This window comes from Wolffia australiana, chromosome 18 (assembly GCF_029677425.1).
Source record: "Wolffia australiana isolate 7733 chromosome 18, ASM2967742v1".
Taxonomy (NCBI): Eukaryota; Viridiplantae; Streptophyta; class Magnoliopsida; order Alismatales; family Araceae; genus Wolffia; species Wolffia australiana.
In genome coordinates, this window is record NC_135852.1 from 1,468,876 (window position 1) to 1,483,577 (window position 14,702).

The following is a 14,702-nucleotide window of genomic DNA, read 5'->3' on the forward strand; positions in this document are numbered from 1 at the left end:
TATTTCAAAGACGGCGACCCGAGCTATCCTGGCAGTTTCCGTAAATATTCCATCTTGCAAGGATATTTACGTCTTACAACTGTCACTTGATTCTGTGCCGCCACGTCATTGTTCCTCGTACCCCCCGCCAAGCGATATCTCGCGCGATATCTCCATCAGGACATAAGCAGGACTACTTATCAGAAAGTGGCGTTTGCTTATCGTCAGGCTGATAAGCGGACGCGGCGCTTGAATAAATGCCAATAAAAGCAATCGTACAAATCTCTGACACATCCCGCCGTCCGACCTGGCATCTGTCGTCGGCCAGGGAAAGCGTGATTCAAGAATGAATCCTGGCCGTTCGTTCTTCCAGAGGGACGATCGTGCGGCTCCGGAGCTCGCTGATTCGAATAATGCGGGAGTTTATTCGACAGCAGATTGGTATTAAATGAATGGGGACGAGGAGTCAACGTCATAGCGGGACCCACCACTCGGATCCAATTCCTCGCGAGATCTCGCCAAGGGGCGCCGGCCCACATCTGACCGTCCACTTGGACCGATCCGTCGGGTCTCGATCTCTCCACGTAACCAAAAAAATAATTGAGAGAAAGGGAGAGAGAGACGTGCACGGATAGAGAGAGAAAGAAGGGGAAAATCGTGACAGAGGGCATGAAAGAGACAGGCACGGATAGAGAGAGAAAGAGACGGCTGATGTGGGGCCCACATATCTGGCAACGGTCAAGTGACCGGCCCCCGGCCCAGTAGCAGCCCATGTAGGCCCAGTATGATCCTTCTCTATCTCGAAAAGTTTATTACTAAATGAAATTTATTTATACGCAGACTAGACTTTCGCGAAGAGAAAAGACTCCGAAATTAATCTTCTATTTAGGAAAGTAGGAAGCGAGAACAGCGACAGAGAAACAGCGACATGGAACTCTTTCTCTCTCTCTATGGCTGGGTCTGGAAAACCTCGATGTAGATTTTCTTCACTTGTTGCCCCTGAAGAACATGTAGATTTTCTGCGTTTGGGGGGAGAAAACAGCGTGATTTCGTCAGTAAATGAAGAGAGGGAAAGCGAGAGGTGAGAGAGGGAGAAAGAAGGAAAGCAAGATAAGAGAGAGAGAGAGAGAGAGAAATTGAAGAGAGGGAGAAAGAAGACAAGATGAGAGAAAGAGAGGAGAAATTGAACAGAGAGAGAAAGGAGAGAAGATGAGAGAGAGGAGAAATTGAACAGAGAGAGAAAGAAGAAAAGATGAGGGAGAAAGAAACAGAGATAAGGAGAGAGCGAGCGGGTGAAAGTGAATACAGAAAGAGAGATGAGAGAGAGTGGGTGAATACAGTAAGAGAGATGAGAGAGAGTGGGTGAATACAGCAAGAGAGATGAGAGCGTGAACATAGTGAGAGAAATGTGAGAGAGAGTGAATACAGGAAGAGAGATGAGAGAGAGAGAGAGTGAATACATGAAGAGATGAGAGAGCGTGTGAATACAGAAAGAGAAATGAGAGAGAGAGAGAGTGAAAACAGGAAGAGAAATGAGAGAAAGTGTGTATATACATGGGGAGAGATGAGAGAGAGTGAATACAGGAAGATAGACAAGACAAAGAGAGAGAGAAAGAGAGGGAGATTACAGGGAGAGAGATGAGAGAGTGAATACACGAAGTTAGATAAGACAGAGAGAGATATATATATTACAGGGAGAGAGATGAGAGAGTGAATACACGAAGTTAGATAAGACAGAGAGAGATATATATATTACAGGGAGAGAGATGAGAGAGAGTGAATACAGGAAGTTACATAAGACAGAGAGAGATATATATTACCGGGAGAGAGATGAGAGAGAGTGAATACAGGAAGTTAGATAAGACAGAGGGAGATTACAGGGAGAGATGAGAGAGAGTGAATACAGGAAGTTAGATAAGACAGAGAGATACATATTACAGGGAGAGAGATGAGAGAGAAAGTGAATACATGAAGAGAAAGGAACTGGAGAGAAAGTGAATACAGGAAGAGAGATGAGAGAGAGAGAGAGGGAAAGTGAACACAGGAAGAGAAATAAGAGAGAGAGAGAGAGAGAGAGAGAGAAAGTGAACACAGGAAGAGAAATAAGAGAGAGAGAGAGAGAGAGAAAGTAAATACAAAAAGAGATAAGAGAGAGAGATTACAGGGAGAGAGATGAGAGAGAGAGAGAGGAACAAATTAATACAGGAGGAGATACAAGAGAGAGGGAGGATAAGAAACGTCTGCAGGAAGAGAGATGAGAAAGAGAGAAAAAGGAAAAAAATTTGACAAGAAACGGACGAGAGAGGAAGGGAGGAAAAAAAAGAAGACGAAAAAAGCAAGGGCCGGACAAACCTGCAGCACCCAAAGGCTCAGCACTGTCTCCAAACAGAACAACCCGAAACCAATGAGATAGAAAACCTGCAAATAAATCAAATATTGTAAACGAAAAGTCAGAAACGAATAAATATCCCATTAGAAGAACTAAGAAACTCTCGCTCACCCCGACGAGAACATGATCAGAGAACGTGCTGATCGCCGCAAGGATTCCCCTGATGTGGAAGCAAAAATTGAAAGAAAAATGTCAAAAGCAACATTTTCCGCTTTAAAAAATAAAAAAAAGAAGAAATAAAGTCCAAAAAATATATAATGTTTTTACTTACTATTATCTTTCTAGAAAATTAATACATCAAAACATTCAACTTCAAATAAAATCTAGAACAAAAAATTCCTACTGACTCTGTCAATAACTTTCAAATAATTTTTTTTTTGAACAATAAGGAAGACCACCCGAAACCGGTGTCCTACCTGCTATCATTAACAGTAAAGATTTTGTACAAACAATAGACAATCAGGCCCAAAATTGGCGAACATATCAATAACTTTCAAATAATAATCGTATCATTATGCAATTATAATTAAGAGGGGCCGAGGAAAGGTACTAACGTCAGTGACTTCCCCTCGAAGACAATGGGAGGCGCGATAGCAGCCAAGATACAGAAGCCAATGTGGATCTGCAAGAAATAACAGCCGACATTAAGCAAAAAAATATCCACATTGATATGAATATCACTGACAGAGATTGAAATTAACCAGGTAGAGCATGAAAAACCATCCAAATTTCAACGCACTGTCCGTCCTGCTCAATGAAAATTTTATTTTAATAACCCAGTAAAAAAAGAGGCATGAAGGGTTTGCCCCCACCAGGGAACGAGGTTAGGGCCGTAGTTAAACGTGGTAATGGCGAGGAATATACCTCATTGCTCGATATAGAGGTCTGTACCAAAGAACATATGAAAGCGGGCAACCGAGGATTGCGTAAATAACTGCCAGGAAAAATATCTTCACTCCTGAAAATTATGTGATTTCTAGTTACAAATAGGGGTAGAGAGGGGGAGCTCAAGGATACGTTTGCAGTTGTTTATAGAAAATAGGGATTATATGAAAGGCAAGGAGTCTCTTCTACCTCCTCCTCTGAACCAACAGACTGATACAGCAATAACATTCCAGACGAGGCACATAACTATACCTGCATGTGGGCACATTACAAAAATCAACTTATAATTTCCGCCAATTACAAAGTCACAAGTTGTGCATCAGGAAAGCTATCAACCGTCCAATCTTCTTTGGGGTTTATAATTACTGTCTTCCCATTCCACTTTCAACTCGTGGATGTATACACGAATGGGTATGTTGGTCTTCTATGCTGATCTCAATACGTTGGTTTTCTACGCTGATGTCAATGAAATATTCTATTATCAATTTATTAAAATGTTATAATCCTATCGATAATCTGGGAATTATTTCTAGTTAAAGTGAAATTATGGAAGCATGGTTTATGAAGTAATGGCATCTAAGAACTGTAAATGGTTGTCAAAGTCCTCATTTGTATTTTTTTTTTTTTTAAAAGATTATAGCATATCTAACCTACTTATAAGATTATGGCATCTAAAAACACTAATTTCTAAATGAAGTTGTGTTTGTGTAAGTATAATTTATAAATCAACGGCATCTATGACACGTAAATCGGTTTTTTTCAGAAATGTTCAATGAGAATTCCAATACCTTACCCCAACTTATTTGTTTTTACGGCATTGAACAACATTAAATTGGCTACTAAACGCACTAATTGTCAAGTGAAATAATGGCAGTCATTTTATAAGTTAATGGCGCCTAAAAACTGTAAATCGGTTATCATAGTTCTCATTTGTAAACGAAAAACTAGAGGATTTTTTAGAAACATTTAATAATAATTCCCATACCTAACCAACTTGCGAATGCCAGATACTGAAGACGCTGGGCATGAATGGGGATCTCGTTAGCTATATCATGGTGGATGATGGGAAAGAATGGCGGCCAGTTTTTCTCTTCCGTGGGAACGCCAGCTGTATTTTATGACATAAAAAATGTTGAATTTGGTTAGAAAATATTAACATAAATCGAAAAAATAGTTAGAAAATACCGCTTGTAAGAGCATCTTCTCTCCTCTTAATTTCCTGTAGAAAAAGAAAAATTAGAAATATGAATTTCTTCATGACGGCAGCGAAGCAATTTAGTCGGTTTAATGAGTGACCCAATAAAAAAATGTTTCTGAAAATTTCAGGAAATATGAAGATTTCAAGGGAAAATAAAAATGGTGCATGCATTTCCCATCAATAGTGGGCATGGGCGAGTGGGGCCCATGAGCAATAGGAAATGGACACTGCAATAGGGCACAGCCTCAAAAGACAACCTTCTACATAACTTGGAGTCTCTTGCGACGTACTGGCTTAGAAGGCAGTGAAGGGGGTATTTTTTCCATTGCGTGCATTGACCATTCATCTGTTTTAATAGCATCCGGTCGATCACTGCTCTCAGGTGATCATTCTTTTTTTTTCAAAGAAAAGGGATAATTACGCTCACTCTATGCCTGCAAAGTCTATTGAGCACCTAATTTATAGATGGATAGATAGTCCTGGATGGCATCCAGAGCATGGCTGGATGGGTCTATGAGCATGACCCTTGGGTCAGTCGTATCTGACACCGTGTTTCTTGCTAATCAAAATAATAATATTAAATAGTATTTCTTAATTTTCCATGAAGGCTTGATGGAAATGTGAAAGCCCGAAATGCACCAAGTAGGATGAATGACAGAAATACAAATCACAGGGGTCGCGATTCGTATCATATTACCTTCTCTTTCCTCTTTAATTCTGCTTCCCAAGAGGCAAGATCCTTAGACTTTTGGCTGGAAGTCTGAAATAACCCAAAACAATTCTGCTGAAAATTACAGGGAACAATGAATACAAAGGTGAAACCTTGATAAATCATTACATACGTTCATGTTTTCCAGAGGTATATCAACGGTAGCATCATAGCTCTGTCCAAAACCGGGAGGAACTGCAGCCACAGGCTGAGAGCGCGTCTTTGACACTCCATTCTGTGAACAAGGATTCGCCAAAATGTATAACCGACATGAAAATGATAACTAAATAGCCATCAAAATAATGAAAAGAAGAGATATAGTTTATTCTGGGTGTTCAGCTACATAGATAGTGGCCCAACGTGGTTATCGATCTGGTATTTCAATAAAGAAATTGGAAGTCTAGTAGAAGCATAATAAGATCTAATGGATGTCCCTTTGAGAATAGCGCGATGAATCCAGTTAATTGACAAAGACGCTAAACAAAAAGAGAGGCTCGACCACTGCTTCATTTCTTGATTAAAATAAGAAACTTTCCGTGTAAATCTCACAGAAGCTCAAAGCTGAGACATGCAGCCACTGACATTTTTATAAGCTAAATAACAAGCAGCAGACGTATTTTACATGATCGTTAATCGATCAACACGTTTTCCGCGTGCTAGTTAGCATGTGCGCTGTAACAGAGAGAAAGAGAGAGAGATTTCTTTTTTGAAACTCACAATGAGAGGAATCACGCTTCTTCGATTGGAATCCGTAAAACCAAGGACAATACACTACCAAAGAACCTGAGATGATCCAGAACGTAATTTTTAAATCATTTTGAAAAACTCTCGAAACCCTTAAACACCGAGCTACAAGTTCCAATCCCCGAACACGCAGAAAGTAAACAAGAAATACAGTAACTAAAAAGATCGATCAATCTAAGACGGCGCCAAACGCATAAACTCGATCTCGAAAACTCGTTAAGATAGCAGACATCAACATATTCATACGACTACGGGAAAAATCACTATTACCGCAAACGGATTCACGTTCTCTTCATCGAAAGGGTTCGGATCGTCGCGTCGATTCATTTTCCAGATATCTGAGTCGAATCTCCGCCCCGCCCCTCAGATCCGGTCCTCTCCTGCGCTGAAAGGGAGAGAAAAATGCAGACCGCAGAGTTTAAAAAGATATCGATATTCATATATATAAGTTTGAAAGCCCCGCCAGCCTTCAAAATTATGATTCAGGACGGACGACGGAAGACGGCTTGGCATAGACGGCATCCGACCGAACGGGAGGCCGTTAACAGAGACCCCCCCGTTCCGCTCTTTCCCGTCATCAAGCTCTTCTTAACGAACGGGAGACCGGCCGTTCCAATTTCCGTTCCGTCTAACAAAGGGAATATGTCATGATTATAAAGTAATTCCCCCTCCCCACCATTCAAAATTAAGGTTCGGTGACGGATGACTGATGGGTCTTTGGTTGTGGAAACTCTCTAAGGAATAGGCATTTTTTCAACCATGTGTGGTGTGAGGTTGGGTGGTTCCATTCGAATATTCAAACTGCCCTTGGCACGGCGGCCTTTGAGCACTCGAAGCATTAGGGTTAGACATCTAGAACCGAGGACCGGTTTGTCAAACAGGTTTAGGTCCAATGGTCAAACACCACCGGAACCAGGGGTATACTATTTGATATTTATTGATTTTTTTATAAAATTCCAAAAATATCAAATCCTACTCAACTGAGAGGTCTATGTTGAACTCAGCATAGACGCTATATGTTTCACCATTTGTGGGCACCCAGTTAATGTAGAGGATATTTAACATTTCCATGAACATAAATTTTCTACTTTGACTTCGACATTGACTAGTCAACCTGATCAGACCGAGACCGGTCCGAACCAGACGAGGACCTAACAAGAACGGATTGGAACCAGGCCAAAGTTTAGGTGAGGTTTAGGTCTTTGCTAATACCCGGACTGGGACCGTCAAACCCTACAAAGCATTGTCTGCTCAAGGGCATCTATGATCCTACATTGCAGGTCAAACTATTGGAAAATTTAGTCAAATAAACCAAAATTCAATTATTTCAAACCAGCCATGTCCCATTTGTGATTAACATTTTTTTATTTTTGTGTGGTGGTTAATTGTTTTTGTGAAGAGGAAGATTCGACGCTTTTAGACTAGGGTGAATAGATTATTTGTAGTTTATGGCATTTCTTAGTAAGTTTTTTTTGAAATCCTGTTACATATCTCACCTTGTATATGAACTGACATGGAAGTTCTTGGAAACCTATGAATGAGAACCCTTGTGTTCTTTCAAGCACCTCAATCTCTCCTTGCAGCAACTTATTCTCCATCTAATTGATTAGAGTGCTTGGAGGGGCAATCTTCTACAAGAGATCAAATAAGTTATATTAATTTCTTAAACCATAGATTATCCTCCGTCTTTAGACTACACATATCGCCTACTCCTTTGTAATTTCTTTATTCACTCTGCCAAGAAACTAATAATTTGTCGGATGAGAATGTTATCGATCCTCACTTGTAAGCATAATTTCAATGTACGTCATATATTGTATGACCAAAACAATCCAATGTATCAATGTGAATAGAAGTAGGGTAGAGAGAGAGATAATAGTGGTTCTTGGGAAATGGATATGAGAACCACACTGGCAAGAGGATGGCAAAGGATTGCTCACAAACGACCAATATTTGACGGGTTAATAGCACGGTACATCCCAAACCATGCCCAAAGTCTGCGAGTTAACCTTAGATTTTTTTTTTGGCACAGTATATCCCAAACTCACTAAGTCGTCTGCGATATATCCCGATGATGACGTGAAGTCCATCGTGGCTGCCAGGTGGATCTCCGGCCAGATTTTTACCTGGCGGAACCCACCTGGCCGCCTCGCTGGATTCCACGTCATCACCGTGATATGTCTACCTGCCAAGAGAGCGAGAACGAGAGAGAGTTCTAGAGAGAAGGAGAGAGAGAGGTTCTAGAGAGAGAAAGAGAGGTGTTCTAGAGAGAGAGGCGTTGTTCTCTAGAACACCTCTCTTTCTCTCTCTAGAACACCTATCTTTCTCTCTCTAGAAAAAGAGAGAGAGAAGGAGAGAGGTGTTCTAGAGAGAGAAAGAGAGGTGTTCTATAGAACAACGCCTCTCTCTCTAGAACACCTCTCTTTCTCTCTCTAGAACCTCTCTCTCCTTCTCTCTCTAGCATGCCTCTCTCTCCCTCTCTCTCTAGAATGCCTCTCTCTCTTATCAAAAAACCCTTGGCAGGTTCTAGAGAGAGAAAGAGAGGTGTTCTAGAGAGAGAAGGAGAGAGGTTCTAGAGAGAGAAAGAGAGGTGTTCTAGAGAACAATGCCTCTCTCTAGAACACCTCTCTTTCTCTCTCTAGAACCTCTCTCTCCTTCTCTCTCTCTAGCACGCCTCTCTCTCCCTCTCTCTCTCTCTGTAGAATGCGTCTCTCTCTCTCTCTTTTAGTTAAACCCTTGGCAGGTAGACATATCACAATGATGACGTGGAATCCAGCGGGGCGGCCAGGTGGGTTCCGCCATGTAAAAATCTAGCTGGAGATCCACCTAGCAGCCACGATGGACTCCACGTCATCACCGGGATATATCGCAGACGACTTAGTGAGTTTGGGATATACCGTGCCAAAAAAAAAGCTAAGGTTAACTCGCAGACTTTGGACATGGTTTTGGGATGTACCGTGCTATTAACCCATATTTGGCAAGGGGATGATGTCGGGCCTGCAAGCACCAGAGGAGGAATCATGACTGGTACAATGAGAGGAGTGAATGCAGAAGGGACAAGTCACACTGTGATTTCATGTATAACCTCCATAGAGGTTAGCTTAAGTAGAGGTCAAAGAGGGCTTGGCCAGCTCGTCAAGGTTGGGTTGTTGTTGAGCCATCTTCGATTCGTACACCCAATGGTGGATGAAATAAATACTCCCTCTTATTTTGATCAGCTTGTTCTCAAGCTGGAAGTCCAAGAACTGTTTGAATGGGATGGAGGGTAATTGATAGGGAGCCCCTGCCAATGTATCAATACCTGGCATCTTGTAGTGGTGAGGTAGAAGGTTGTGATAATCTAAGAACTAGGGGTCTAGGTTATTGATGCTAATTATCACTAACCCAGGTCAAGTGAGAAGTTCCATCAACTAAGCGATAAATTTATATTCCTAACTAATAGGGGAATGAGGGTCAAACCACATAGAGCAATAGACCAAATCTGAGTGGATTTAAAACTAAGAGCAAGTGTGTAAATTTTTTAGGAATCGTATTCAATTTTATTTTGATTAAATGAAGTGTAAATGAAAGTAAATTATTGATTTCTCCATCTAAAAGATTTTTAATGATTGTAAAAATTCAGGTAGGTTCAAAATACTTTTTAGTGCTTTTTAGGTATTTTTATAGATTTTTTACCTGATTTAATACATTAAAATTAATTTGGGGAGAAATTCAAAGGTCTTCTAGGCTAGATGGTCCTCCATCAAGAGCACTAGGAAGGCCCTTGAACAAATTTGCCCCTACTTCTGCCACTGCGCATACTTGCGCCGCTACCGCTCCTACCTGCACCGCTGTGCCTACCCACGCCACCGCGCCTACCCGCGTCACCGCGCCGCCGTGCCACATGTGTCATACACATGCCTAGTTGTTCCTACTGTTCTCTAGAGTAGCCTCAAGAGGAGTGATCGCCGGACAACCCCGCCGCCGCCAGTTCACCGCCGCGAAGTACATGTCGTTGCATGAAGAACAGTTGTCGTTGTTACCGTCAATGCCTACCTCCGTCTGTCAATAGCTAGCTTTACATCTGTCATCGTCATCGTAGTGACACCTGACATCGTCGTCACATAAGTCTGATGCATACCCCGTTACAACCGCCCAATGTCGCTACGCCTTTGCGCCATCCTATGCCCACCACTATGGTCCCCTAAAGTAGCTTCAAGAGAGACGTCCACCAGATGACTTGCCACCGCCACGAAGTACATGCCGCCACAGCAAGAACAACGGCCGCTATCACTGCCGATGCCTATCTTTGTTTCATGTAGCAAGCCATAGCCAAAGCTCACCCCACCACCATTACAACGCGGTCACCCTGCCCCGCCACTCTACTAATTAGCTGCCCCTTCCCTTGTGGTGTAACCTAATCCGCTTGATCTTGGCATGCCACATTACATCAGCTCTCCTTTCTCCACGTAGCTCCTCCCCATTACCAATGTGATCGAAATAATGTAACAACAACAACAAAAGGTTAGCATAGCTCCTCAAGGCAAATGAAGAGATTCAACATGGCAAGGATTACATTGATTTGTCTAGAGCCTGCACGCATGAGCAAGTCGAAATCTCTCACTCGAGGATCCAAGAAATCATGGATGTGATCCTTGCATAGGTGATTCATTTCATGTTTTCTTGATGCTATTATGATTACATTAAAGTCATCCACTGTGAATCATTCTATGTTTTTCATCCTGATGGAGGCCCTAGAATCAAAGATGAGGTAAACATATATAAAAAGATTGATCACTTTTAAATGGTTTCCTGATTTAAAAGTAAATTCACAATGATTAAAATGTTACAAATGCAGTAGTGGACCCTCATAAGTGATGCTGGTCCTCCATCCAATCAGCAATATCCAATCAGTCGCTCTTTGGTGATTGTCACTTCTTGATTCATCCTCTTTAGCATCCTTGATCACTGATTTGTCATCTGAAAGAAGCATGATCTAATAAAGGAGGAATATATATGGGCCATCCTATCATTTCAAGAGACTGGAATACTTGATTAGATTGACCCTTTAAAAAAGCCTCATTTGAATACATGCTTTGGGCAAGGTTATCTCAAATATTGCACATCATTTCCCTCTTCTTTACTTCGAATGATGTTTCTCTCATACTTTGATTAGTATCTCCTCTAATGGCCCAAGGCCCAACCCACACTTCAATTGGGCTTTCAAGAACGTTAATCCCATATGGAAGATTTCATAAAACAAAAAATATATAAATGTCAAATCAAATTCCTATTGAATTAAATTGTCACATCTTTCTCTCCCATGCATGTGTGTTACCCTTACACGATGTTTTGTGTTACTTTTATTGCATTGCCACTTGCCCGCACATGATGCTTCAGTTGTGGCTAGAAGAGCTGTTTGGGTTACATCTGATTAAAACACTCCTTTACTAGAATTGTCTTGCCAATAAAAGGAGTAGGACAATAAAATAGTGATATTTATATTTATTGTATTCTTCAGCATAAATCATGCAAAAATTTGGAAAATAGAAATAATCTGTAGTATGTGAATTAGTGCATGAAACTGACTGATTAATCAACCTCAAATACATGTGCATTATGATTCAACTCTTTTATATACGATATCACCTTACAAATCATAAAATGCATGAATGTTAATATTTCATTGCTCCTACAATTGTGGCATCGTAACTCCTTTCCCCCTTCCTCCCTAAATATTGCACATAGCGCAAGTCATCCCCAAGAACATTACCACCCGATAACTCAATATAAGGGTATTTATTGAATAAGAGTTCACTTAGGCACATTTTATTTACATTTCATATTAAATACTAACTTGGAGCATGTGCATTTAATGAAATATCATGTCAGAACTCTCCACATATATTCATCTTTTAAATAGTATAAAAGTATTGTTTTTTTGTACCTAATGTGACCCACTTGGCCAAGTAGCCAAGGGCTGAATCTAACCTCTTCTTTGGAGAATGTTGGACCATTTTCAAGACCAATAGAACTCGTCAAATGAAAGGACCAAGGGACTCTTCATAAATCTAAAGAAGATCTTATTGGGCTAATGGGCCTCCCTCTTGAGAGAAGACCCAAGAAGGAGCTCCAAGAGACCCTTTAAAAGGGAATCAGATTCTTTGGAAGGGGAACTAATGGGCCTATGGGCTTGGCCCAACTCTCACCCATCAACTTGATCCAATATCTAGAGCATGCCTATAAATGCTTTAGACTCCTTTGTAAAAAGACATCCTTAATTTTTATTTGGAATTTTAGTGAAAGGGTGAGAGGATTCTTTTCTTGCTCTCTCTCTCTCTAGAGTTCTGAGAATTAGTGAGGGCCAAATAGAAGGCAAGCTGAAAAGGTCTAGAAGGGAGAGAGAAGTCATTCTCTCTCTACTCCCTCTCCCAAGGGTTCCCTTCTCTCTCTCTACATTTGATCTGCCAAAGGATCCAACAATTGAGAAGCGTCAGGGGCTTGTGGTAGAAGGAGAGGCCTACCAGCCAAGTAAGCCAATTCTTTCTTCCTCTACCCTTCTCCTTCTTGACTAATATTGATTTCTTGTGGTGGAAATCAAGATTAGTGGTTCTTTCTCTCTCTATACCACCTGCCATGTGGCAATTGGGTGTTCTTGGCCCAAGAGCACATCCAATTCCATTCACAACACTTGGTAGATCCCAGAAGTGTAGGGTGAAATAAAATCTTACAAATCTTGGTCAAAATTCTTTTTCGACCAAGATTTGTTCAAGAAGAACAATTCAAAATTCATTTTCTTCTGAATTTCTTGCCAAATTAATTTTGATGAATTAAATCAGGTAAAAAATCTCATCCACTCGACTCTCCTCGGACGACTTAGGGTACGGTCAACCGTCAAACCATATTCGGTCATCCAAATTAGTATTGATGTGTTCAAAAATCAGGGGGAAGCTCTTCACTACCTTGGCTAATGACTTTGTCGCATCATCTTTGATGGATATTATGTGGCCGTCAAGCCAATCACACCAACATGTTTATTTATGTTCATTGAATAAAATATTTATGTTCATTATTATTTTAGCGTGATGTTTATAATGAAGTCAATGAATACATGCAATGACATAGTGAATTATGATGAGATCATAATACAATGATCGTTAGTCAATAAACATGTATTCTAAGTATTCCTATTCGATGGATAGTCAAAACAAATATCTAGTATCCGGATAGAATAGCACTAGATGATCCTACTTATATGATAAGTATAGTTGATCTTGTGGCTATTAGTGTGACGAAACTAAGGACATATAATGGTTGCTGTTTGGAGAAAGAGTTCACTAAATTGATCGGTACGAATCCCTGAATGGTATTATACATAAACGTCAATCACATTGATTCATGTCACGGTTGTATAAGTGATCCACTAACCTGAGACACCAAGGACATCTCGTGAATGGATGATTACATTTTGACTACGACATATGAGTTTCTAATCATGTGATTCAAAAAATTCATAGCTCGGATGTAGCAAGAAGCTCACGGAGATGATTGAGTGATCAAGATGGGATCATCCGCCCTTGGCATAAGAGGAGATTGACTCAAGGAAGACGATGCAGAGAAATTCCTGGCCAGGGTAGTGAGGATATTGGAGAAGGCATTCTCAAATGATCCCCGTTACACATCAGTACTAATCGAATGACTGATTAGGGTTTGACGATAAATCACACCCTACATCATTCGACATTCTCATGTGGATGATGGATTATACATATATGTCAACCAATGATAGTAAATGTTGCATTAGAGATTTCAACACTACTCGGTATCTTCTAGAGCACGAGGTGTAGCTTGTCACCCCACGAGCTTGAAACTTAACCTATCGATGGGTTAAATTAATCCTCATTTATTGATGAAGGCGAAAATGGGGTGTAAATTGTCGTTGTTATTTTCGCTTCGATCAATTAAAATTTTGTTTTGTAAACTTACTCAGATATGTATAGTGTTGAGCAAGGTCGTCTCCATAGGGATTGGCACTTAGAGGTAGAATTCACTAATGAGTAGGATGGTCAACAAACACCACTAGGTGTTTGTTTTCATTTCTAAAGAAAGGTAAAGAAGAATTTAATGATGATTTATAAAGGAAGTCCTCTCTAACAATTTTATTTCGACTGCATATTTTGTATAAAGGCAAGGGAAGAAGATTAGTGATTTTAGAATATTTTTATGGAATTTTTAGAGGTCAATATCTTGGAGAAAAATAAGAGTAAAATGTGGAAGATTAAGTGTTTGATAAAATGTCTCAGTGAATATTTGAGATTGTTAGCATATTTGATAAGGAACGAGAGAGAATTTTCATGTATTTTATCGGAATATGATGTATTTAAGGAATTGTATATCCTTTTGGTTTTATGGTATTTTTTTAGAGATTTTTAATCGTGTTGAAAATATTTAAAATAATTTTAAAAGGTCGAAACTGAAGACTGCATATCAGGTCTCTGAAGAAATATTGGACAGAGTTTTCGAAAGTTTTTTTTATGTTTTTACTCGAAATCAATTTCATTCGATTTCGAGGAAAAAGTTTGATGAGATTATTCGTTCTTTCTTGAAACTATATGAATTAGGAATGGAAAGAAATCTAAATCAAAGTACTTACCGGATTTCTGCGCCAACTCGGAGTCGCCGACGGCTCCAGACCCCGCTCCGGTCGCTTCGTCCTTCAGGTAAGCTTTTTCTTAATTCTCTCTTCTTCTATCACTCTCATCGCGTTCTCCCTTCAGGTCGTAGCACTGTCACTGCCGTCGATCGAGAGAAGCAGAAGA

The 14,702-nt window shown here is 40.3% G+C and overlaps 1 protein-coding gene across 1 annotated transcript; it reads right to left on the reverse strand.

The window, feature by feature from the left end:
• Window positions 1-770: 770 nt before the first annotated feature.
• SCAMP5 (SCAMP family protein) lies at window positions 771-6,334 on the reverse strand. The gene is made up of 12 exons (XM_078590052.1): window positions 6,175-6,334; window positions 5,294-5,395; window positions 5,149-5,211; window positions 4,439-4,472; window positions 4,239-4,361; window positions 3,443-3,505; window positions 3,233-3,326; window positions 3,070-3,115; window positions 2,923-2,990; window positions 2,480-2,528; window positions 2,332-2,397; window positions 771-998 (listed from the first exon to the last, which is right to left on the reverse strand). Exons 1-12 carry the CDS (start codon window positions 6,229-6,231, stop codon window positions 966-968), a joined length of 798 nt encoding a protein of 265 aa, XP_078446178.1. The 5' UTR covers window positions 6,232-6,334; the 3' UTR covers window positions 771-965.
• Between the last annotated feature and the right edge of the window lie 8,368 nt (window positions 6,335-14,702).

Excerpts from the sequence above, each read along its gene's own strand:
- SCAMP5 (XM_078590052.1), bottom strand. The coding sequence starts at position 6,231 with ATGAATCGACGCGACGATCCGAACCCTTTCGATGAAGAGAACGTGAAT. Across the intron at positions 5,212-5,293 it reads TACCTCTGGAAAACATGAAC|ACTTCCAGCCAAAAGTCTAA; the intron begins GTATGTAATGAT and ends GGGTTATTTCAG. Across the intron at positions 2,529-2,922 it reads TTCGAGGGGAAGTCACTGAC|GGGAATCCTTGCGGCGATCA; the intron begins GTTAGTACCTTT and ends CTTCCACATCAG.